We start from the raw sequence: 23,104 nt of genomic DNA, 5'->3' as shown, positions 1-23,104 counted from the left end.
GTCCTAGAGGTCATCTTACTAATTTCTTCATTCTAAACATGAACAAATAGGATAAGCAAGCACTTGGAGGGGACCAATGCCCCTTCTGTTCAGGAATATGCTTAGTTCCAGATTTGTGGAAACTCCAGGGGGAATCAGCTGTTAAAATCCAAGCATACTGACAATGCTTCACACACAGCAAGCACTCAAACACCTAATGAGTAGATTGTATGCAGAGAATAAGAACGCTTTCCTGGGGCTGGGAAGGTGGCTCAGTGGTAGAGCGCTTGCCTTGCATGCATGAGGCCCTGGGTTTGATTCCTCAGCACCACATAAGCAAAATAGAAAAAAGCCAGAAGTGGCAATGTGGCTCAAGTGGTAGAGTGCTAGCCTTGAGCTGAAGAGCTGAGGGACAGCGCCCAGGTCCAGAGTTCAGGCGCCACGACCGGACCAAAAAAAAAAAAAAAAAAGAACACTTTCCTAGAAGTGGTGTAGTGGCTCAAGTGGTAAGTGCTAGCCTTGAGCTGAAGAGCTAAGGGACAGCATTCAGGCCCAGAGTTTAATCCCCATGACAGCAAAAAAAAGAAAAAAAGAAAAAAAAGAACTCTTTCCTATCATTGTGATTTGCATCTATGCTGGCACATATTACAGAACAGTGAGTGAAAATTTCCACATCAGCTCACACTTGGTAAAAAGCCAGAAAATTCTTGATAAATGTAGCTGACATTACTTTTATTTATTTTTTGCCAGTCCTGAGGCTTGAATTCAGGGCCTGGGCACTGTCCCTGAGCTTCTTTTGCTCAAGGCTAACACTCTACCACTTGAGCCCCAGTGCCACCTCTGCCTTTTTTGTTTATGTGGTACTGAGGAATGGAACCCAGGGCTTCATGCATGCTAGGCAAGTACTCTATCACTAAACCACATTCCCAACCCTGACATTATACTTTAAAAGTTCAGATTTTGGGCTGGGAAGGTGGCTCAGTGGTAGAGCACTTGCCTTGCATGCATGAGGCCCTGGGTTCGATTCCTCAGCACCACATAAGCCAAAAGAAAAAAGCCGGAAGTGGCACTGTGGCTCAAGTGGTAGAGTGCTAGCCTTGAGCTGAAGAGCTGAGGGACAGTGCCCAGGCCCAGAGTTCAGGCCCCACGACCGGAACTAAAAAAAAAAAAAACCAACAACAACAAAAAAAAAAGTTCAGATTTTCTGCTCATAAAATTAGGGGTGGATAGTGGTCTACTATTCAGAGAAGGACTGGGGGTGTTACCTAGTAGTAGAGCTCTTGCCTAGCATTTATTTGTAAAGCCCTTGGGTCTAAACCCCAGCATGGCTAAGAGGCAGCCTAGGTTTTTCTTTCTTTTCCCCTGTGGTTGTTGGTGGTTATGGGTTTGAACTTAGGCCTGGCACAAACCATGACTACAGCCCTCATTTTATCACTGAGTTTGAATGTCCTAGTGAATGGCAAACTCCTATGATCCCAGTGTTCAGGAGGCAGGAAGATCATGAGTTTTATGCTAGCCTGGGTCAGGAAGAGAGGGAGGAGAGGGGAGGAAAAGAGAACGGAAGGAAGGGAGAGAGGGAAAGAGAAAAAGGTGGGGAGGGACAGGGAGAAGGAAGGAGAGATCCTGTCTCAAAAATCAAAAGTCCTGCTGGCACTGGTGGCTCATGCCTGTAATCCTAGCTACTCAGGAGGCTTAGATCTGAGGATCTCGGTTCAAAGCCAGCCCGGGCAGGAGAGACCGTGAGACTCCTATCTCCAATAAACCACCAGAAAACCGGAAGTGGCTCTGTAGCTCAAGTGGTAGAGTGCTTGCCTTGAGCTGAAGAGCTGAGGGACAGCCAGGCCCAGAGTTCAAGCCCCATGACCGACAAAAAAAAAAAAAAAAAAAGTCCTTGGGCCTGGGAAGGTGGCTCAGTGGTAGAGTGCTTGCCTTGCATGCATGAAGCCCTGGGTTCGATTCTCAGCACCACATAAGCAGAAAGAAAAAGCCGGAAGTGGCGCTGTGTCTCAAGTGGTAGAGTGCTAGCCTTGAGCTGAAGAGCTGAGGGACAGCGCCCAGGCCCAGAGTTCAGGCCCCATGACCAGACCCCCCCCCCCCCCCGCCCAAAAAAAAATCAAAAGTCCTGCCAATCACCAGTGTCTCCGGCCTGTAATCCTAGCTACTCAGAGGGAGATCAGAGGAAATCAGAAGCCAGATCAGGCAGGAAAAAGCCTGATAACTCGGACTGGGACTGGTGGCTTAGTTGTAGAATGCTTGCCTAGCATGCATGAAGCCTTGGGTTCAATTCCTTATTAACAGAAAAACAGAAAAGGCTGGAAGTGGTGCTGTGGTTCAAGTGGTAGAGTGCTAGCCTTGAGTGAAAGAAGCTGAGACAGTGCCCAGACCTTGAGTTCAAGCCCCAGAACTGGGGATAGGGTGTGGGGTGGGGGGAGTCTGAGAGTCTTACCTTTAATTAACCACCCCCAAAAAAGCTTAAAGTATGCACTGGGAAAGTGGCTCAGCGGTAGAGTGTTTGCCTTGCATGTCCTGGGTTCAATTCCTCAGTACCATATAAGCAGAAAAATCTGGAAGTGGTGCTGTGGCTCAAGGGGTGGAGGGCTAGCCTTGAGCTGAAGAGATGAGGGACAGCACCCAGCCCAGAGTTCAGGCCCCATGACCAACCAAAAAAATAAACAAACAAAAACAAAAAGCTGAAAGTGGAGCTGTAGCTAAGCACTACAGCACTAGCCTTGAGCACAAAAGCTGAGACAGTGGTCCCCAGGACCAGCACACACATGTCCAGGTAGGCTCTGGTGGTTCATGCCTATAATCCTAAATCTCAGGATTGTGGTTTGAAGCCAGCCTAAGCAGATAAATCCAAGACTCCGATCTCCAGTTAGCTGGGGAGGGGGGATGGGAAGGCTGGACTGGAAGCATGGGAAGAATATGGAGTGCCACCCATGAGCCTGAAAGGAAGGCTAAGGGAGAGCATGATGTCCTAGCAGGTGTGCATGTGTACACATGTACACATACACACAAAATAGGCAACCACCAAGGAGGGCCTTAAAGTATGTTTTAAGGCTCTAGAATTTGAATGTGTAACAAAGTTAAGGTATGACTTACATATCAGTATCTCTCAACACTATGTATGTAAGGCTATGAGCTTTAATTCCAAATGTCCTGATCAATTATTTATTGGTGCTCGTCCTGGGGCTTGAACTCAGCTTGGGCTCTGTCTCTGAACTTTTATACTCAATCACTTGAATATTTCCAGTATTTTGTGATTAATTGGAAATTCAAGTCTCATAGACTTTCCTGCCTGGGCTGGCTTCAAACTGCCATCCTCAGATCTCAGCCTCCTGAGTTGCTAGGATAACAGGCCGAGTCACTGGGCCTGTAAACATCAAAATACCCAGCTGCTTTATTTTTTGGTGCCAATCTTAGGAGCTGTCCCTGACGCTTTTTTCCTCTCAAGGCTAGTGCTGTACCTCTTGAGCCACAACTCCACTTCTGGCTTTTTTCTTATGTGGTACTGAGGAATCGAACCCAGGGCCTCATGCATGCAAGACAAGCGCTCTACCACTGAGCCACCTTCCCAGCCCCCCGATGGACATTCTTTTTTTGGCCAGTCCTGGGGCTTGAACTCAGGGCTTGGGCACTGTCCCTGAGCTTTTTTTTTTTTGCCACTTTACCACTTGAGCCACAGCACCACTTCTGGCTTTTTCTATTTATGTGGTACTGAGGAATCAAACCCAGGGCTTCATGCATGCTAGGCAAGCACTCTACCACTAAGCCACATCCCCAGCCCTCAGTGACATTCTTACTGGCGCTGGGAACCATGATCCCTCTCATTTTAGCCTCCTGAGTGGAGGTTGTGAGTTTTAAAATTCATTTTCTAGTCTCCAATAGCTCAAGCTCTTAGCATAAGCACAAATTATGCAGTCCCCCTCACACTCCAAAGTGAATGAATGTATGCTTCCAAGTGAAGACATGATAGAAATCAAAAGAATAGTAGCAATGAGATGAAGGTTATCCTTGGTTGTACCAGGTATAACCTGAGAAATGAGCATTAAAAAACAAATGGAGCTGGGCGCCAGTGTCTCACGTCTGTAATCCTAGCTACTCAGGAGGCTGAGATCTGAGGATTAATATTCAAAGCCAGCCTGGGCAGGAAAGTCCGTGAGACTCTCATCTCCAATTAACTTCCAGAAAACCAGAAGTGGCTCTGGGGCTCAAGTGGTAGAATGCTCACCTTGAGCTGAAGAGCACAGGGACAGTGCCTAAGCCCCACAGTTCAAGCCCCACGACCAACCAAAAAAGAAAAAAAAAGGCACTAGGTGCCACTGGCTCACACCTATAATCTTAGCTACTTAAGGAGGTTGAGATCAGAAGATCACTGTTCAAAGCCAGCAGGGAAGAAAAGTCTCTGGGAATCTTCATCTCTAATTAACCAGCAAAGAATTGGAGCTGTGACTCAATTGATAGAATGCAAACCTTAAGTAAAAAAATCTAGTAGGGCCCAGATGTTGATTTCAAGTCCCAGTACCAGAAAAATAAATTAATAATAAAAGCCAAACATGTAGGTGTGGGGGTTGGGAAGGTGGCTCAGTGGTAGAGTGCTTGCTTTGCATGCATGAGGCCCTGGGTTCGATTCCTCAGCAAAAAGCCGAAAGTGGCACTGTGGCTCAAGAGATAGAGCACTAGCCTTGAGCTGAGGGACAGTGCCCAGGCCCCATGACCGACAAAAAAAAAAAAAAAAGTGTAGGTGCGGCTTAAGTAGTAGAGCACCAGCTTTGAACAAAAGTGCCTAGACTGAGTTTAGCCCTAGTACCAATACCAAAAAAAAAAAAAAAAAAAATTAGTGCAAACATCCCAAGAACACACTCACTCCACCCCAGTCAGTGCAGCCACAGAAGGTAGAGGGAATTCAATCCAAATGGTTATTTATTCTAAAACTGGAAGCTACTGTGCCTACATTTTTTTTTTTTTTTTTGCCAGAATGTTGTAAAGAGAACAGGGGAAGAAAAAGTTACAGATGTAAACAATGACACAGTTACATTTTTTAAAATGGTAAACCCTTTTTTACTGGCCACTTCCAAGAATGCTTTACAGGTTGTGCAAAAAATATTGACAGGCTCCATGTGGTATTTATTTTTCTCACAAGCTTTTCCATCTACAACTACAACAGACATCTGATAAAACACTAAACAAGTCTTCTAAGGAAAACAAGGCCAGAGTTCCCTCCCATTACCATAATCCACATACATTCCCTCCCCCCTTAACATTGCTTTTCCATAATAAAAACACAAGACAGAAACAAAATCCAGACATCCACTGTTGCTGCAAGTGATCTCTTGGGCTGAACCCCCAAGGATATGGCAGTTTCATTCTCTATACCTAGAAAAACAGCTTTTAGAAAAAGATGACTTTTCTGATGTCAAAACAAATAGCAAGTACTCTCCTAAACACCCCCCTCCCAAGTGGTGTAAGCTTTGTCCCCCTGCCTGAGGGCAAACACCCCCATCCATGTCATAGACAAGATGCACTTCATTGGATGAGTGAGCACATGTAGGGGGGTAGAGCAGCCTCTGAAAATTAACTTTGCTACTATAAACATAATCTTGCCCTAAGGGAATTTCTTTGGGCTCTAGTTTTTATGCTCTTGCCCTGACTTTAGGAGCAAAGCTTTCTCAAACTCCCATAATAATAATAATAATAATAATAATAAAGCTAGTGGGCTCCAGAAGGTTCAGGCCATCACTCCACTGCCATGCACAAATCCATTTTGGCACCCACACCAAGTAGGTACCAAGAAAAAACAAAACATCATTGCGAGGGATTTATCTACCAGCCCCATTCCAGCCTTGGGGTCAAAGGTGCATGAGCAGAAGGACATGTCCCAACTGGGATGGTCAGAGGGCTAGGATGAGGGTCTGTACACCTAGAAAAGCGCTGCACAGCAGGGAGAGTGGGAGAGGCAGAGAATGATCCAATCCCAGCACAAAATTTTAAACATGAACTGCCCAAGTGCAGAAGTTAAAGTGAGGCATTTTCTACTAGCACAGTCCAGGGTGTTCTCTCATTCGCAAGTGCTGAGTTCGTGGTGCTTTGCCCAGTACACTCTTATGTTGACACAATGCTGAGCAGAAAGATGAACTAAAACTGAAGTTGAATATTCAAAGAGCATTCCCATATCCTACTCATGTTCTTGAACTTATAGCAAGTTATAGCTGTTCTGTCAAGAACTAGCAGGGTACTGGTAAAGCTACAAATTAAGGGATTCTAACTGAAGTCTCTTGGGGAGATGCGTCCCTGGGGACACCCAGGGAAGCACCTCAGAAGGAATCTTGTTTCAAGAAGTCTGGTAGGGGTGCTCCTTGCACACGCACATGCATACAATTTCACGCATTCCTCCAAAGTTTCAGCAGCCCCACTGAGCTGCCTCCCCTCCCCCCACCCTCCCATACTATTCACTTTCTACCTGTGTATCAAAAAAAACAGCAGGGCAGAGGCCCTCCCATACTGTATAAAATAGTTGCTATTCTCAGCACCTGGGCCTGGGAGCCCATACCACAGGATTCCCCTATATACATGTCCTGCTGCGGCAAGCAGAGTCCTGCTGCATTTCTGTGAGCTGAAACCCTGAGAATCGTTTCTTCTCTCACACTGTAAGAGGCAGACACTCTTAACAGATGATTATTTAGAGGCCTCCCGCTTCTCTTAAGTAGGAAGACAAGAGACTATAGACTGGCAAATCACAATCTTCAGACTGAGGGCTGCAATTCCACTCTCCCCTTTATAGGAATTCACTAGTAGGTACACGGAGGGGGCTAAGCTATCCTGTCCTGCAGTCCAGAACAGTCCACAGGCCCCCTTGGCCTGGGAATCCTATATAATAGAACCGCCCAACCAGAGTCTCTGTGCCTCAGCCACACAGCATCAAGGCACAGCAAAGTGGACACTGGGACACTCTGGCCTCCCAGCCCACCAGACCAGATATCCCAAGAGGGAGAGGTCGGTAAAGAAAATACAAACGGTTAGTTGGTGCATGTGATTGATAAGAGCCAATCGTTTATTTTCACTGTCCCATCACAGCGCTCCCCTATCCCCACTCCTGCCTGCTCCTATCTGCTGTGGAGAGAGTACCCTCACGCTGCTCCCGTCCCCCACATCACTCTCCCTTACTTGGCTGCCAGTCCAGCTGCCTTAGAATATCAGAAGAGGTGACATTTTCAGTTCTTTTCCTGTCTTAACTACAGGGTACAGAACAGGCAGCCCTAAGTGCTGCTTTCTGCGCAAATGTTTTTTGATTACAAATATCTAACTAGGTTTGAAATGTTTTATAGAATAAGACAATATTCTTTTCAACAAACTTTAAAAAAAATGTACAGTTTTGTTGTTTGTTTCCACCTCCCCCCACCCCCCTGCTTGCGCACCCTCCCCCACCCCCTCCCTGGCAGCTCAGCCCCACCCCGACAGCCCCTGTTTTCCTTGGTTGTGTTTTGAGGGGTGCTTGGCACCCCGATATTCAGCTTCATGGCTGACAGGTGACAACAGCAGGGGCTTCACCGATACCCTTGGTAACCGTAGTAGTTCCTGTAGTATCGGTCTCTGTCCTGGGGGTGGTGGTAGTAGTAATTCTGCCACTAGAAGAAAGGGGAAACCTCATCACTTGGAGCCAGAGCTGGTTGGGGATGAAGAGATAACACTCATCCTGCTCCTACCCCTCCCCCCATCCCAAGAAGATACTCACATCCCGATTGTATTGTCTGTAATAGTCTCTGTATCTGTTGTACTCGTAATCTCGTGCATAGAATCGATCATAGTCTCCCCTGTAGCGATCATAGAAATTACGGTAGCCCTGAGAAAGGAGAGAAAGTAGTAGTAAGCATTTACGGGTTTTCAGCAGCATGACCCACAGTTGGTTGCCCCCTTCTTCAAGACACATCTTAGCTTCATATTATAAATCAGGGTAAATCTTTTTCCCAGGATATATTCTTCCAGATGAAACATTAAGTGGGCAAAACCCTAAGCCCTGAAAAAACAGCCCAGACCCCTCTGCTCCCCCAAGCCAATAGGAATGGCTATCACGGCCCAGAGGGAGGAGCAGAAGGAGAGCTGCACTCACCCCTCTGTTTCCAGACTGCCCCCAGTACTGCTGCCCGTAGGCCCGGTTGTCGTAGCCTCGGCGCTGCCCGCCCACTGGAAGAGAAATGGAGAGCACGCTCAGACAGCTGGCGTGGGGTCCTGGCTCCACAACTGAGTGGAAATCAAAAAGTTGGAGCCAAAGGCAAATCTAAGGGAATAGGAGGCCTGCTTCAACCAGGCATATACAATGTTAATTAAAGCATTGCCAGGATTTTAAAGAGTCTGAGGGGGGAGGGCAGAGGAAAAGAGACACATGAAAACCGAGCCACCTTGCTTTTGAAGTTCCCCAATCCTGTAAAACATTTAAGATGGCAAAAGGAATACATGGCAGAATTAGAAACGTGAGTAAAAACTGCCATTCGTCGGATCACAGACTTTCAACCTTGGAAACTGTCTTTCTAATTCTCCATGAGGACAGAACCTTGGGATTCTAAGTACCCAGCACCTAGCTGGCAGCACTCAAAGCCCTGACTTATGGTTACATACACACATACACAAACACATTCTTAAAGGCAGTGGATACACATGGGGGGAGGGAGGCAGGGGTAGCAGACAAACTAGACATTCAGGGGGAAATAATTCCACCACACTAGTCTAACTCGCTTTCTAACCTCCACCCCAGCCCACAAATTACTGAATGATGCATCTCCTTTCTAGTCTCTACAGCTGAGTTTATCCAAAAGACAAAGCACCAAGAAAAGAATCAGATTTCACTGCACAATCTTTTCAATAAAGTGGTACAGTGAAGCGGGGAGCCCCTAAGTTCACATGAAAGCTACACAGAGAAGGTGCAGCACTGCTTGCCAAGGAAACACATATTTTTGCTGAAAAGTAACTCTCTTTTTTGTTGGAGGATTATGGAAGAAGCAGAATTTGTAAAGGACACAGGAAGAAAGAAGCTCCATAAAGAAGGTGCTTCCTAACTGTGAGTGACTTGACTTGGTTTTTCTGGGTCTCCCTGGGTAATACAGCACAAAGAACAAACTGAGACTGGGGGCTGGCAGATCCCCAGGACTCACCATAGCCTTGGCCTCGGCTTCGGTTCTGCCGGTTACGCTTGTTTCGGTTGTTTCTGCGGTTTGTGCGCTTCTCTGAGGGGGGCAGCAGCTTCCGGGCCTCCTCCTTGTACTTAGTGACAATGGGCTGAGCTTCTTCCTTTTCCAGCTCCCCGTATGTCACCTCATCCATATAGTCGCATTTTTCAGGCAGAGAGAAATTGGCTGCAAGGGTAAGAAAGCAGTTTGTAGGTCTGGAAAATACACAGATGGGTAAGAACTCATAAATTCTAGTATTGAAAGACATTGTGTGTGTGGCAGGGAATGAAACCCATGGCCAGGCAAATCCACTTAGCTTGATCTCCAGCCTGTTTTTTAAATAAGACCATCTATGTCCTAGTCTCAAGACTGCTGATCCTTCTGCCTTTAAACTTCACTGTACTGGGATTATAGGTATGTACCACCTTGCTGGGTGGTTCTTTGCTAACACTCCACCAAAGCATCACTTCCAGCTTTTTGATAGGATTATAGGCGCGAGCCTCTGATACCTGGCTGCCTAAGACTTTCTAAGTAAGCCTCACCTAGTAATACACAAAAATATGCTGGGTTCACACTCACTCATACTTCAATGATCGGGTTCATCTTTTTCTTAATCCTCATTTTTCCCTAAATTGTAATCTCTGCAAACTGTAAATTTACAAGGTCTCAAGTGATCTATAATAAATTAGCAGTGATGTGAGTTAAGGTTTCTTATCAGGAAAGAAGCACTGAAAGAGGCTAAAGTAACTGAGGAATTTTTGGTGTTGCTAGTTAAGTAATAAAGCTAAGAGACTTGAGCCTACAGGCCTTTTATTCATTGATACAAGAAAAGGAAACGAGTGCAAGCTTCTCTTTGCCATCAATACACAATTGCCTAGCATATTGGCCAGTCTCTGGATGTCAAGTTCATAGGCTAAATCCCAGGAGAATTTACTCCAATGGACTCTTGTGGTTCTTGGATGAATCCAAGTAGCCCTATTTTATGAAACTATACTAAATTCCTCCTGGAGCTGGAGTATCAATTATGAATTGGCAAAATTCACTGTGTAAAAATTTAGAGGATTTAGCTCATGGCTGTGTAAATGTTTCCAAGGATAGTGATTATCAGTTTTGCTTTTTTTCTTGGTCAGTTGTGAGGCTTGAACTCTGGGCCTGGGCGCTGTCCCTCAGCTCTTTAGCTCAAGGCCAGCACTCTACGACTTGAGCCACAGCGCCACTTCTGGCTTTCTGGTGGCTAACTGGAGATAGAGTCTCACAAACTTTCCTGCCTGGGCTGAACCACGATCTTCAGATCTCAGCCTCATAATCAGGTAGGATTATAGGCGTGAGGCCAACAGTACCTGGCTGACTCTCAGAATTTGAAGAGCCAGGGGCTCACAGAGCAGGTGGCGGCTGTAAGCTGAAGACAGCAAGGGGAAATCAGGAAGTGAAACCAAGCAAACAATACTACCTTGTGCAGACCTTGCTACATTAGCAATTCATCAAATACCAAAAATCAAAAGAAAAGACCAAGACACATTGTACTTATTGTTGAATCCTTTGCACAAGTAAATACAATGACAATAATAACAAAGAAAATCTTTTTTTTTAACAAAGAAAATCTTAAGGTAAATCAAAACACAAAAGCCTATGTGACACCAGGAATCAAACTACAATATTGAGATCATTCACTGTATAATCATATTTTAATTTGAATCCTAACAATTTCCTATTACCTGTTTTCATGGAGTATAAGTAATCTACAAAGGGGGAACCTCATTTCATATGTTATTTCTCCATGTCTAGGGCAGTACTGGCCATACAGACACACCATAAACATTTCTTTACTCAATAACCCAAGGAAGCTTCTTTCTCAAGTTTTAGTTATCTTGTGAGCTATCATTATTTTTTTGTTTTTGGAGACAGAATACCACTATGGAGCCGAGACTGACTTTTTTTGGGGGGGGTCCAGTTGTGGGGCTTGAACTCTGGGCCTGGGTGCTGTCCCTCAGCTCTTCAGCTCAAGGCTAGCGCTCTACCACTTGAGTCACAGCGCCACTTCCGGCTTTTTTCTTTTTTTTTTTTTCTGCTTATGTGGTGCTGAGAATCGAACCCAGGGCCTCATGCATGCAAGGCAAGCACTCTACCACTGAGCCACCTTCTCAGCCCCTGAGACTGACTTTTAACTCAAGATTCTTCTGCCTCAGCCTCCAGAATGCTGGGATTACAGGAACGTACCATCACTCTACACTACTTTCCTTTTTTCTTTTTTTTTTTTTTTGTCGGTCGTGGGCTTGAACTCTGGGCCTGAGCGCTGTCCCTCAGCTCTTCAGCTCAAGGCGAGCGCTCTACCACTTGAGCTACAGCGCCACTTCCGGTTTTCTGGTGGTTTATTGGAGATAGGAGTTTCACGGTCTCTCCTGCCCGGGCTGGTTTTGAACCGCGATCCTCAGATCTCAGCCTCCTGAGTAGCTAGGATAACAGGCGTGAGCCACCAGCGCCCGGCGACTACTTTCCTTTTCTATATCATAACCAGAATAAGTCAAGGGATTACTGCTTTTTCATTCAATCTGCTCACTCATTTATTTACAAGAGCTTGCATGTATTCTTCTAATTCATACTTTTAGACACAGAGAATCACTCCTGGTGCTAAGAGGACCCAGTAGGCTAACAGGAACTCTTGTATAATTTATCCCACCTTTCATCTCCAGCATTATAGACTCAGGAACGTCATCTCCCTCTACTTCTTTCCTCAACTCCAGCCTTTTTTTCCAATCTTCCTCATTAGGGACAACCACCACCACTTTCCGGGAGAAAGTCTTGAACAGCAACAACTTCCGCCTTTGGCCAGAATTGTACACATTACACTAAGAACAGGAGGAATAATAGATGGTTAAGAATAAAAATTACAGTTCATTTCCAACCAAATTGAAGGCATCACATTGGGAGTCATATATACACAATCTTCTTTATTATTTTTCCTTGCAATGCTGGGGATCAAACCCAGGACCTTGCACATGCTAGCCAAGTGCTCTACCTCTGAGCCATACCTTTACCTGTATGTGACAGATACTATCTCATTTTGCATATCCCTAGAGATTAAAGAACAAGGATTTCTCCAAGACTCCAAACTAAAATTAAGTGGCAGATTGGGGAATCCAAACAAACTTTTTTTTGGGGGGGTTCGGTCGTGGGGTCTGAACTCTGGGCCTGGGCGCTATCCCTCAACTCTTCAGCTCAAGGCTAGTGCTCTACCACTTGAGCCACAGCACCACTTGTGGCTTTTTTCTTTTTGCTTATGTGGTGCTGAGGAATCGAACCCAGGGCTTCATGCATGCAAGGCAAGCGCTCTACCACTAAGCCACCTTCCCAGCCTCCCAAACAAACTTCTACCACCTCTATTACCTGTATTTATATACTCAGGTAAAAAACTAGCAAAGAGTACTTTGTGATGTTAGTAGAAACAAACTAACAATTACAACCATCACTCACAGATGGTCATAATTAGATAACCTGATTAGATCTTTTTATTCAGTCCTCTCTACATATGCATCCAGCTTTTGATTATGAGCCACTCTGTCAGAAAGAATGTCAGAAGACATTTCATTTCCATCACCTCTGGATTCTCAGTAAAACCAAGTTCCTCTGAACGTTTGAACAATACCTGATCAAGAATGAAGTTCCTCTTTGTCCGGGAAGCAATCTGGACCAGCTTACTAAGGCACTGGGAGGCTTGCTGCACTAAAAGATCTCGGCTTTTGGGGTCCATCTCTGGTTCCTCAAGTCCCTTCATCTGACAAATGTAAGGAAGAGTGTATAAATACAAGGAGTCATGCAGCAAGTTAAAAGTTCACGGGTCATTGTTGCTACTGCTGCTTCTTCTTTGAATGCCGTATCCACTATCCATCACATCACGTCATCCTTTTCCTCAGTGCTGTGAACTTTATCTAGTTCATAGTAGTCATTTAGTAGCCATAGTAGTCATTTTCACTCTCAACCTCAATATTGTCTAGATTTTAGACTTTCAGAAATTTGATGTAGCAAAGGAAAGGAATAAAAAAATCCAGGGGCTGGGAAGGTGGTTGGTGGTAGAGTGCTTGCCTCGCATGCATGAGGCCCTGGGTTTGATTCCTCAGCACCACACAAACAGAAAAAGCTGGAAGTGGCACTGTGGCTCAAATGGTAGAGCGCTTGCTTTGAGCTGAAGAGCTGAGAGACAGCACCCAGGCCCAGAGTTCAAGCCCCATGACCGACAAAAAATAAAATAAAATAAAAATCCATTTTAAACACTCCTCTATGGGACCTTTGTTCTCAGCCATTTAAAAAACTAACTCTCCACTAAAGGACAAGTCAAAGGAGCTTCCTGGAGGCCTAAGAGCAAACACTATAGCTTGTTAACTTGTTAATCCTCCCAACAACTGACCCTCATTTGGTTGAGCACAGTCTCAGCTCCCAGGACATTGTATCTTTTCTCAGGATTTTCTTTTGCATAATTCAATGCCCACTGGGTCTTTCCAGATCCAGGTAGTCCTACCATCAGAATCACCTGCAAGTAAGCAGAACCCATGATGTAATAGAAAATGAGACATTCTTTAAAAAGCCAATTTAAGAACATACGTTCCATCCCAGTATGGTAATGTTTTCAGAATAGACCTGGGAGAACATAACCACCCACCATTCAGGAGCATGAAACTGCACTTCTGAATTCTGTTTGGCATACCTCACACTCCTCTGTGGTCTTAGGAGGGACTGCAGTGCGCACACGCTCCTCAACAGGCACAGCATGGATGAATACAAACTCTTCTGGTGGTTGAAAGAAAGGTTCCTCCTTCTGACCAAAGTTTAATTCTACAACACAATTTTTGCAGAGGACATGGGGTAGAAGTGCCCGGTCTGCCAGAGATTCCTTGTTGATACGGAATGCCACACCTAGATCTTCCCCATTTTTGGAGAAGGAAAGTTCTACTTCTTCAGTCTCAAAATTCTGTAAGGACAAAGAATAGAAGCATTTCTAGGATGAAAACAGTTTAATGATGATTAAATGCTATTGTGTTTTTAAAACTCAGAATATGGCACAACACAAGCAATGTAAATGCTTAAAGTCAGCAGTGGATGGAAAACAGTTGAATTCCCAGGGCCCATATCCACTTTTTGCTATGAATCCACACCTCTCAGGAACACTTACAGCAAAACAGCCAATGACATCATTCTCCCCAAAAGTCTGACCAAATTCCTCAAACTGTCCATTCTCTGCCTTGAGTCCTCGTCCATCAAAACCATAAGAGAATTCATCTTCACCTAGAATAGTTGGTAAATCAGTTACCTGTCAAATTCTCAACATTATCAACATGGTAACAGACACACCTACTGAAGAAACAAATTAACTTTACCAAGTTGTGGATGGGAAAAGTCAATGGACCACCCAACTCGAAGAAGAGAAACCTCCGTGCAGCCTTCTTTCATTGGGAGGTTCTGGGCTACCTAGCCAAGTCAGAAAAAGAACTGTTAAGATTCTGATAGATTCAGGAGCAAACTCTTGTTAAAAAGCAAATTATGTTTTTTGCTTTTTTATTTTTACAGAATGAAAATAACCACAACACAACTCAATATCAAGGTATAACTCACTGAACCTAAACCAAGACCACAAGGGTAGATTTCTTCTACTCTTACAGTTAATGCCTTTTCCTAAACTTATATATATTAATCAATATTAATTATATACTAATAGGATTAATAATAATTAATCAGGAGTTCAATGTATAATTTAATGGATAAACCGAATAGTTTAAATGAGCCTCTTACCTTGGCCTCAAAGCAGACTTTTCCCTTTGTTATTCCATAAGTACTCCTTGCCCCAGACCAAAGGGTGGGGAACTTCTCTGAGAAAAGTGGCTGCCCTCCATAGCGGTCTTTGCTCACTTGAAAATGGAGATCTGAGGTATCTGTTTAGAAAGAAAGATTCAATTGGTCAATCATGTGATTCCCACAATTGAAACCTGCCAACAGAGGACAAGTATACATAGTTGTCCAGAATTGATACAAAGTTTCTTAGAATTTTCAGGCCAAGAAGTTTTAATCTCCAAAATCACTGTAGTGGTGGTTTTTTTTTTTTTTTTTTTTTTTTTTTTTTTTTGTGGTGGTGGTGGTCCTGGGACTTGAACTCAGCCTGGGTTTTTGCTCAAGGCTAGTACTATCACTTGAGCCACATCTCCACTTCTGGCTCTTTTGGTAGTTTATTGGTGATAAGTCTCACAGACTTTCTTGCCTGGACTGGCTCTGACCACTATCCTCAGATCTCAGCCTCCTGAGCATCCAGGATTATAGGTGTGAGCCTCCAGTGCCTAGCTTCCAAAAACACTTTTAGGCATTACTCCAGAGGCTGAGGAAGGAGGTCAACCTGGGCTACCCAATGAATTCTAGGCCAGCCTGGGCTACATAGTAAGACCCTGTTTCAACACCAAACAAAAACCCCTCCAAACAAGCTATCTGCCTTATACATACACGTGTCCAGGTTCACAAGAGTTTGATCCTCCTCCTCATCTTTTGCCTCTTCTTCTGGAGGTGGTGGTGACTTTGAGCTATATGCAGTGGGAAAGAAAAGCAAATAGAATGTAACAAAGGCCCTTCTCTTTGGGGGCGGTATCTGCATGGCATCATGTCCATTTTAAACTACCAGTGAATATCAAATCCCAGCAGACAGCTTCTTTCAACAAATAAAGCAATAGGAGCTTCCATGGTATATTCACTCTAAAACTTATGCCTATAAAAACCTATTCCATTTTTCAATCCACCCCTCCTTCCAGACTATCCAGTCAATACCAGGTTTACCAAAATCAGAGCAGACACTCCCTTCAAGGAAAAGGGACTGTTTCCCTCACCGGCTGTGGTAAGCCTCCTCTCGGAATTCATAGTAAGCTCGGCCATGTTCATCCTTCTCATCCCGCTGTCTCTTTACCCCCCGCCGCTCACCATCTGAGCCTGCTGGTTTTGACTTTTCACTATCTTGGTCATCTCCTACAAAAAGGAGGGAAAGAAAATCAGCAGTTTTTATACTGGAGTGTAGAATAAGCTCAGAATCAATAAAAACTAAAGGGGATCTAAGTTATCTGTCTAATCAAAACGGTCAAGTTATTTTCATTTATCCACTGAAAATTTTATTTCCAAAGGTCATTTTCTTATCAATGGCTGGAATTTTATGGGGAGGGGGGTGTTATTAGCTAATTAGTCAAGCAGCAGATTAAAAACTGGGCAATTTTATATTCTAAATTTATCTACGTAAATCAGGTCAAACTTGTAGATTATCCCATTAAAATAACAAAAAATATCCCCTAGGTCTTCTGAAAAACTCTTATGAGATTTGGATATAAGACAGGTACTGTACTTACATTTTCTAACAATTTGCCACAACTTCGTAACACAGATGTCTCAGATTTTTAAGAGTCTGCCTTTCCTTCATTAAAATGTACAGCCATCCAATGGCTTTTACTTATACATTATGGCAAGTGAACAAAAGCGCAAGATAGCTATATTTTTACCAGGGAATTTTTAAACTGAAAGTTGCAAGAAAACCATTGTCACGTGAGACCTGTAAATAATCCTGCAACTCTACTGCACATAATTTGGGGCAGAAAAGTGTTGTCATATATTTAGTAACTTCTCTAGAAGAAGAAAATGCCCAGGAGTTTTCCCCTAAGCTTTTCTATTTTGTGACACTAATAATTTCTTTAAAGCAGTCCCACAGGGCTTTATCCTTCCGAGTTTCTTATCTATTTAGGATACAGACAAGTCAAAGGTTATGTAATAGGATTTTTGTTCCAGGACGTAAGACAAGACACATTATAAGACTATAGTAAAACAGGTTCCAACTACACCACGCTGATACTCAATAACAATGGAAAAAGCATTATAAAGACAACTAACACAACTTACTTTCTTTAAAGACTTGGAGGTAACTCCCTTTTCCCAACCTACTCTGATTCTGTTATGGACCAGCTATACAATCAGTTTAAAAGGAGAAGATCACCAATTCCCTGGGGGCATCGTTACACACCTGCCACAAGGTTACTTACTGAACCCTCCAGAACCTCAACTCAGGAAGTCAGAATATCTGCAAAGGGAAAGGTAGCACCCATCTACTGACTCGGTGGGAAGATGAAAATTTAATACTAGACAAGAAACTATTCTAAATGCACTAAACTAATAGTTTCTCTTCTCTAGTTAACCATTAAACCCAACAAGCTCACACTAGACGCTGTTCCCTGCCGATCAAGCAAGATTAAAGTAGGACGTCCAGATTTTCTGTGTGGCTCAAGGTTTGGCAATGTGCTTTTGGCAGAGCGGACTTTGCCGGACCCTGTTTATTGCTTCATACTTATTACAGTGAGAAAGTCAACAGTCAGGTAGCCCTAAGGCCTAATCCTCCAACTGTCAGTCTAGCGGTCCCTGTAATCACCAATTTCTCAGCACATTTTTGGATAAGATAACCAGGGCAAGCACCGGAAGAGAATACTCCACAGGTAGCTCGCATGCCAAACCATTCACTTCCACACACCGGCAGCACGGAACCAAGTTAAGCAGAGACCTCTCTCCTGCAAAGAGCCAAGCCACAGAGGCCGCCAGACCCCTTGGAAAAATGGGCACAGAAAGAAAGCGATGTTCCCTGGGGGAGTCCCATCAGCAAGCGACGGGAATCATGCACTTTGGGGCAAGAGGGAACAAGGGCTAGAACCCTGCGGTGCAGGGCGGGGTGCCGGCTCACGGGCGCACGAGGCAGGACGGAACCAGGCTCCGCTGCCAGCTCCTCACCCTGCTCCTCTGCGGCCTTGTCACCCGGTGCCTCGGATCCTGGCGTCTCGTCCCCGCTCCGTTCCTCCGGCTCGTCTTCCTCCCCCTTGCCGGTGCCTTGCTCTTCGCCACCATTTACCCCACCTGACTCGGCCGTGGCCTCGGTCGGCAGGTCGGAAGTATCGGGCTCGGGCTCGGCCTCCATGGCTGCCACCTCCGGGGGCTCCGGCGGCGGCTGCGCGGCCTGGTCCGAGGCCTGAGCAGGGGGCGGCTCCTCGTCCTCGTCCTCAAGCAGCGCCTCCTCGTCCTCCTCCTCCTCTTCGTCCTCCTCTTCGTCCCCGCCCGGGCCGCCGCCCGACGGGGCCACAGGCCGAGGCTCCGCCTTGCAGGCCCCGCCGGGCCCGGCCCCGCCGCCACCGGCCTCGTCCTCAAGCATCTCGGCATCCAGAGCTTCCTGCAGCCGCTGAGCCAGATCCATCTTGAGGCCGCGCGAATCCAGGCCGCGCCGCTGCAGCTCTGACCGCAGCTCGGTCACTTTCAGCCGCTTCACCTCCATCGCCGCCGCCGCCTCCTCCGCCTCCCGCCGCCTCCTCCCCTGCGAACCGTCGACCGAGTCCGACCGCGCAGGCGCCGCCGCCGCCGCCGCCGCCGCCCGCCTCCGCCTCACGCGCCAGTACTGAGCCCGCGCGAGCGAGTGCACGCACGGACGCAGCGGCGAAGGCCGAGCTGTGCCCGCAGCGTAGTGTTTGGGTCGCTTTCCTCTTCCCTCCCCCTTTCGGCTCCGGGATCCCAAAACAACGCAACGCAGCACCGCTTTCCTTCCAGGCCCCGGGTTCCCTACCGAGGACGGGCGCGCGCAGAGGACGACGGAGTTCCCTCCCTCGCCCCACCCCTTTCGCCTCCTCGGACCAATCAGCGTCTGCAGTATTACCGCGCAGCCTCGCAGAGGTCTGACGCGGGGAAGGCTGGCGGTGGCTCAAGTGCCTCGTAGCCCGGAAACGAGTGCGCGCCCGACTCTCCGTACTTCAGCCAGGCGTTCTGCGCAGCCGCATGGAGGAGCGCCTCCCACCCTCTCACAACCAGTACTTCCGGCTCACTTTCAATTACCGCGAAATCCTAGGGCTCGCGCCATGCCCTCACTTTCCTGCGTGAATGTAGAATATTCTGGAGAATAAAAACAAAAGAAAAGCCGGATGGCAAGTGTTGCATTATGAGAGCCTTCCAGTAAAGCATTTTCGTACCTACTGGAAAAGGGATCTGCAAAACCAAGAAATACAGTAACACCTGGTGGCCCCCTTTTAACATCTAAAGTTCTACCCAGCAACAGACTCCCTGATCCGCCTTTTCATTGGCCAGCTTGAATCGTCGCCTGGCGCTCTGATTGGTCAAGCGTGTTCGCCAGGGTTTTGGGGTTTTTTTCCAATTGGCGAAGCGGCTGGGACTTATTTATTTATTTCTGTGGGGTGGGGTGAGGAGAGTTGTTCCGCTGGGCAGGTGGGGTCGTTTCTGGGGGATTACTTTTCTAGAGCTGCTTCTGGTTGGTCGGCGTGGGCGCAATGCGCGCGACCCTTAAGATGCCAAACTGTGGAACGTGTGACCCTTTCCTGTCCATGCTCCGGCCCTTAAACTGAAGCCCGAGAGACTTCCGGGCTCGGGCCTGCGCTGAGGGCCCAAAACCAGAGTGCCTCTGCGGCAGACTCCGCCTCGCCTGTGGATTGAGGACACGGATCCCATTCTCCTCGGTTCCCCAGCTCACAGAAGTCGACATCAATAAATGTAATATCGAATAAGGACAAATAAAGAGCTAGGAAGCAGTAAAACCCTCCTTTGGTAGCGGTTGTACCACCGGCTTTCACTTCCGGGTCGGGGTGTGGGGGGGTGTGTCGCTGAGAAAAGAGGAAGCCGATTTTGCAGACCTTAGCACGGCGGCCTCTAATCATCAGTTCGGGCCTTGTTTTTTCCCCTCAAAGTCTCCTTATCCCGTGATCCCCAGCTTAGTCCTTGGCTTGACTATTCCTCATCCCCTTTAACTAGTTTCCTGCACTTTTTAAGTCTGAAAATACCGTAAAGAGGAGAAACAGGGGCTGTAGAAAAGCCCTCAAAGCTCACCTGCCTGCCCCACCCCCCCTTTTTTTTTTTTCAGAACGGTGATTTTCCACCTTCCTTAGCTGCCCGAGAAACTATTTCAATCCCAATCCCGAGCTTCATTTGCTCTTTTCCCTTTCCGATTCTTTAAGAGCCCTGGGCCACCAAGCGTTATGGAGAAGCGCCTGCAGGAGGCTCAGCTGTACAAGGAGGAAGGGAACCAGCGCTACCGGGAAGGGAAGTACCGGGATGCGGTGAGCCGGTACCACCGAGCTCTGCTTCAGCTGCGAGGGCTAGACCCGAGTCTGCCTTCCCCGATTCCTAGTCTAGGCCCACAGGGCCCGGCTCTTACACCCGAACAAGAAAACGAACTGCACACCACCCAGACAGACTGCTACAACAATCTGGCTGGTAAGAACAGGGCTGAAGGGTGGGTAGAGAACATTAAGGGAGGAACATTAAATGTGAGCTTTGGAGAAAACAACAAACAAGATGTTCATGTCTGCTACAATCCAGTTTATTCTCACGTGAATTGAAATCTGTTTCTAAGCTGGGCACTTGGCTCACACCTGTAATCCTAACTACTCAAGAGACTGAGATCTGAAGATCGCAGTTCAAAGTTAGCCCAGGCAGGACAGACTGTGAGACTCATCTCCAGTGAACCACAAAAGAGCTGGAAGTGGGCTGGGAAGGTGGCTCAGTGGTAGAGTGCTTGCCTTGCATGCATGAGCCCCTGGGTTCGATTCCTCAGCACCACATAAGCAGAAAAAGCCGGAAGTGGTGCTGTGGCTCAAGTGGTAGAGCGCTAGCCTTGAGCTGAAGATCCGAGGGACAGCCCCCCAGGCCAAAATAAATAAGTAAATAAATAAATAAATAAAATTAAAACCAAGCCAGGCGCTGGTGGCTCACGCCTGTTATCCTAGCTACTCAGGAGGCTGAGATCTGAGGATCGCGGTTCAAAGCCAGCCCGGGCAGGAGAGACCGTGAGACTCCTATCTCCAATAAACCACCAGAAAACCAGAAGTGGCGCTGTAGCTCAAGTGGTAGAGCGCTCGCCTTGAGCTGAAGAGCTGAGGGACAGTGCCAGGCCCAGAGTTCAAGCCCCACGACCAATAAAAAAAAAATTTTTAAACCAGTCAATCTTAACTTCAGTGCTTGAATTCTTTATTTTTTCCCCCTCCTCTAGCCGGTAATTTGATCTCAGGGCTTCACAGATGTTCTACTTACTTGCTCATCCTCAATCCTGAGCTAAGCCCATAGCCCTGCTTTTTTTTTTTTTTTTCCCCTCGGTCGTGGGGCTTGAACTCTGGGCCTGGGTGCTGTCCCTCAATCCTCAGCTCAAGGCTAGTACTTTACCACTTGAGCCACAGTACCACTTCTGACTTTCTGAGTGGTTTATTGGAGATAAGAGTCTCACAGACTTTCCCTGCCCACACTGGTTTTGAACCATGATCCTCAGATCTCAGTATCCTGAATAGCTAGGATTACAGGCATGAGCCATCAGCACCCGGCCATAGCCCTGCTTTTTATCTGGTTGTTTTGGAGACAGTCTTGCAGACTTTTCTACCTGAGCTAGCTAAATAGTTAGGATTACAAGCTTGAGCCACCAGCACGTGGCCTCAGAGCTTGAATTTTTTAGTGCAAGACACTGTAATTTATTTATTTATTTATTTATTTTTTTTTTGGTCATGGGGCTTGAACTCTGGGCCTGGGCACTGTCCCTCAGCAATTCAGCTCAAGGCTACCACTTGAGTCATAGTGCCATTTCCTGTTTTCTGGTGGTTTATGGGAGATAAGAGTCTCATGGACTTTCCAGCCTGGGCTGGCTTTGAACCGAAATTCTTAGATCTCAGCCTCCTGAGTATCTAGGATTACAGGCCTGAGTCACCAGCATCCAGCAATACTGTACATTATTAAAGAATAGAATATGTACTAAGGAACTGACCAAAAAGCAAGGAAAGAAGAAGCTTTACTTGGGAATATGTGTAAGTATCTTGACTCTCCAGGTGGACTTGAAGGCAAGGACTATCGTAACATAGCCCTCTCTAGAATCTCTGGGAGTATTTGATAGATGTTCATAAAGACTTACTAAATTAGCAATTTTCATTTACTGAGTGCTTATTTTCATTTACTGAGTGCTTATAACACAGTGAGCAGTTTATTTACAGTGTTTATTGTCATGAATGTTTTACAAAATGTGTAATGATTATTCTGATTTTTACAGATGACAAATCAGAAAATATCACAGCCTAAAACATGTTGATGGCATCTCATCATATTTAGGGGAAAAAAAAATCTAAACTTTAACCCTCTTCTGCAGTACCTAATTAGATCTGGCTTCTCTATACACTAAATGCTGACAAAGCATATTTCCATCTCAGGTTGTGTGAGCTAACAATTACTCTTGAGCTAGAATGCTCTGTTCCTTGAATGACCCTTGTTATTGAGAGCTTGATTAAAAGTCACTTGAGAGTATGTATGCATGTGTATGGTTAGACGCACTATGGCTGACAAACCCAGGTCTCACACATGCTAAGCACTCTACTGTTTGGGGTGTGTGTGTGTGTGTGTGTGTGTGTGTGTGTGTGTGTGTGTGTGTGTGTGTGTGTGTGTGTGTGTGTGTGTGTGTGTGTGTGTGTGTGTGTGTGTGTGTGTGTGTGTGTGTGTGTGTGTGTTCTACTGTTTGGGGTGTGTGTGTGTGTGTTCTACTGTTTGGGGTGTGTGTGTGTGTGTGGTGTGTGTGTGTGTGTGTGTTTTAGTCAGTTGTGGGTCTGAATTCTGGGCCTGGGCGCTGTCCCTCAGTGGTCTACCACTTGAGCCACAGTTGCTGCTTCTGTTTTTTCTGGTGGTTAATTGGAGATAAGAGTCTCATGGACTGTCCTGCTTGGGCCTCCAAAAGTAACTTTCTTAGAGAAGCCTTCAGTACCAAACAATAGTCTGACTTCATTTACTCTCTCTCCCAACCCAGTTTTATTGTCTTCAGGTAAAACTTTCAAAATTTCATGTTTGTTGTATATTCTCCACTTGGAGACTAGGAAGCAAATCATCAACATGTCTTGCCTTAGCCAGGCACCAGTGGGTCATGCCTAGAATCCTAGCTACTCAGAAGGCCAAGA

General features: G+C 46.1%; 2 protein-coding genes across 3 annotated transcripts in view; one reads left to right on the top strand and one right to left on the bottom strand.

Annotated features, from left to right (window-relative positions):
* Positions 1-23,104, top strand: part of LOC138810677 (tetratricopeptide repeat protein 9C) — a 28,863-nt gene that overhangs the window by 1,420 nt on the left and 4,339 nt on the right. Inside the window, exons 2-3 of one of the 2 annotated variants that reach the window (XM_069997858.1) lie at positions 8,960-9,031; positions 20,141-20,399. In XM_069997858.1, the coding sequence (XP_069853959.1) occupies positions 20,162-20,399 (238 nt within the window). In that variant the 5' untranslated portion in view covers positions 8,960-9,031; positions 20,141-20,161. Of the gene's footprint in view, positions 1-8,959; positions 9,032-19,414; positions 19,680-20,140; positions 20,400-23,104 lie in introns of those variants that run through there. The other variant, XM_069997859.1, reaches the window with a different exon arrangement.
* LOC138810673 (heterogeneous nuclear ribonucleoprotein U-like protein 2) lies at positions 5,017-18,761 on the bottom strand. Its single transcript, XM_069997849.1, has 14 exons — positions 17,925-18,761; positions 15,998-16,133; positions 15,621-15,697; positions 14,922-15,061; positions 14,510-14,600; positions 14,305-14,417; positions 13,840-14,103; positions 13,543-13,665; positions 12,784-12,912; positions 11,818-11,986; positions 9,126-9,326; positions 8,087-8,160; positions 7,712-7,819; positions 5,017-7,604 (listed from the first exon to the last, which is right to left on the bottom strand). The coding sequence occupies exons 1-14, from the start codon at positions 18,457-18,459 to the stop codon at positions 7,524-7,526; spliced, it is 2,241 nt and encodes a 746-aa protein (XP_069853950.1). The 5' UTR covers positions 18,460-18,761; the 3' UTR covers positions 5,017-7,523.

This window comes from Dipodomys merriami, unplaced genomic scaffold (genome assembly GCF_024711535.1).
Source record: "Dipodomys merriami isolate MVZ:Mamm:240054 unplaced genomic scaffold, mDipMer1.0.p SCAF_505, whole genome shotgun sequence".
Taxonomy (NCBI): Eukaryota; Metazoa; Chordata; class Mammalia; order Rodentia; family Heteromyidae; genus Dipodomys; species Dipodomys merriami.
This window is presented reverse-complemented; position numbering and strand designations above follow the sequence as displayed.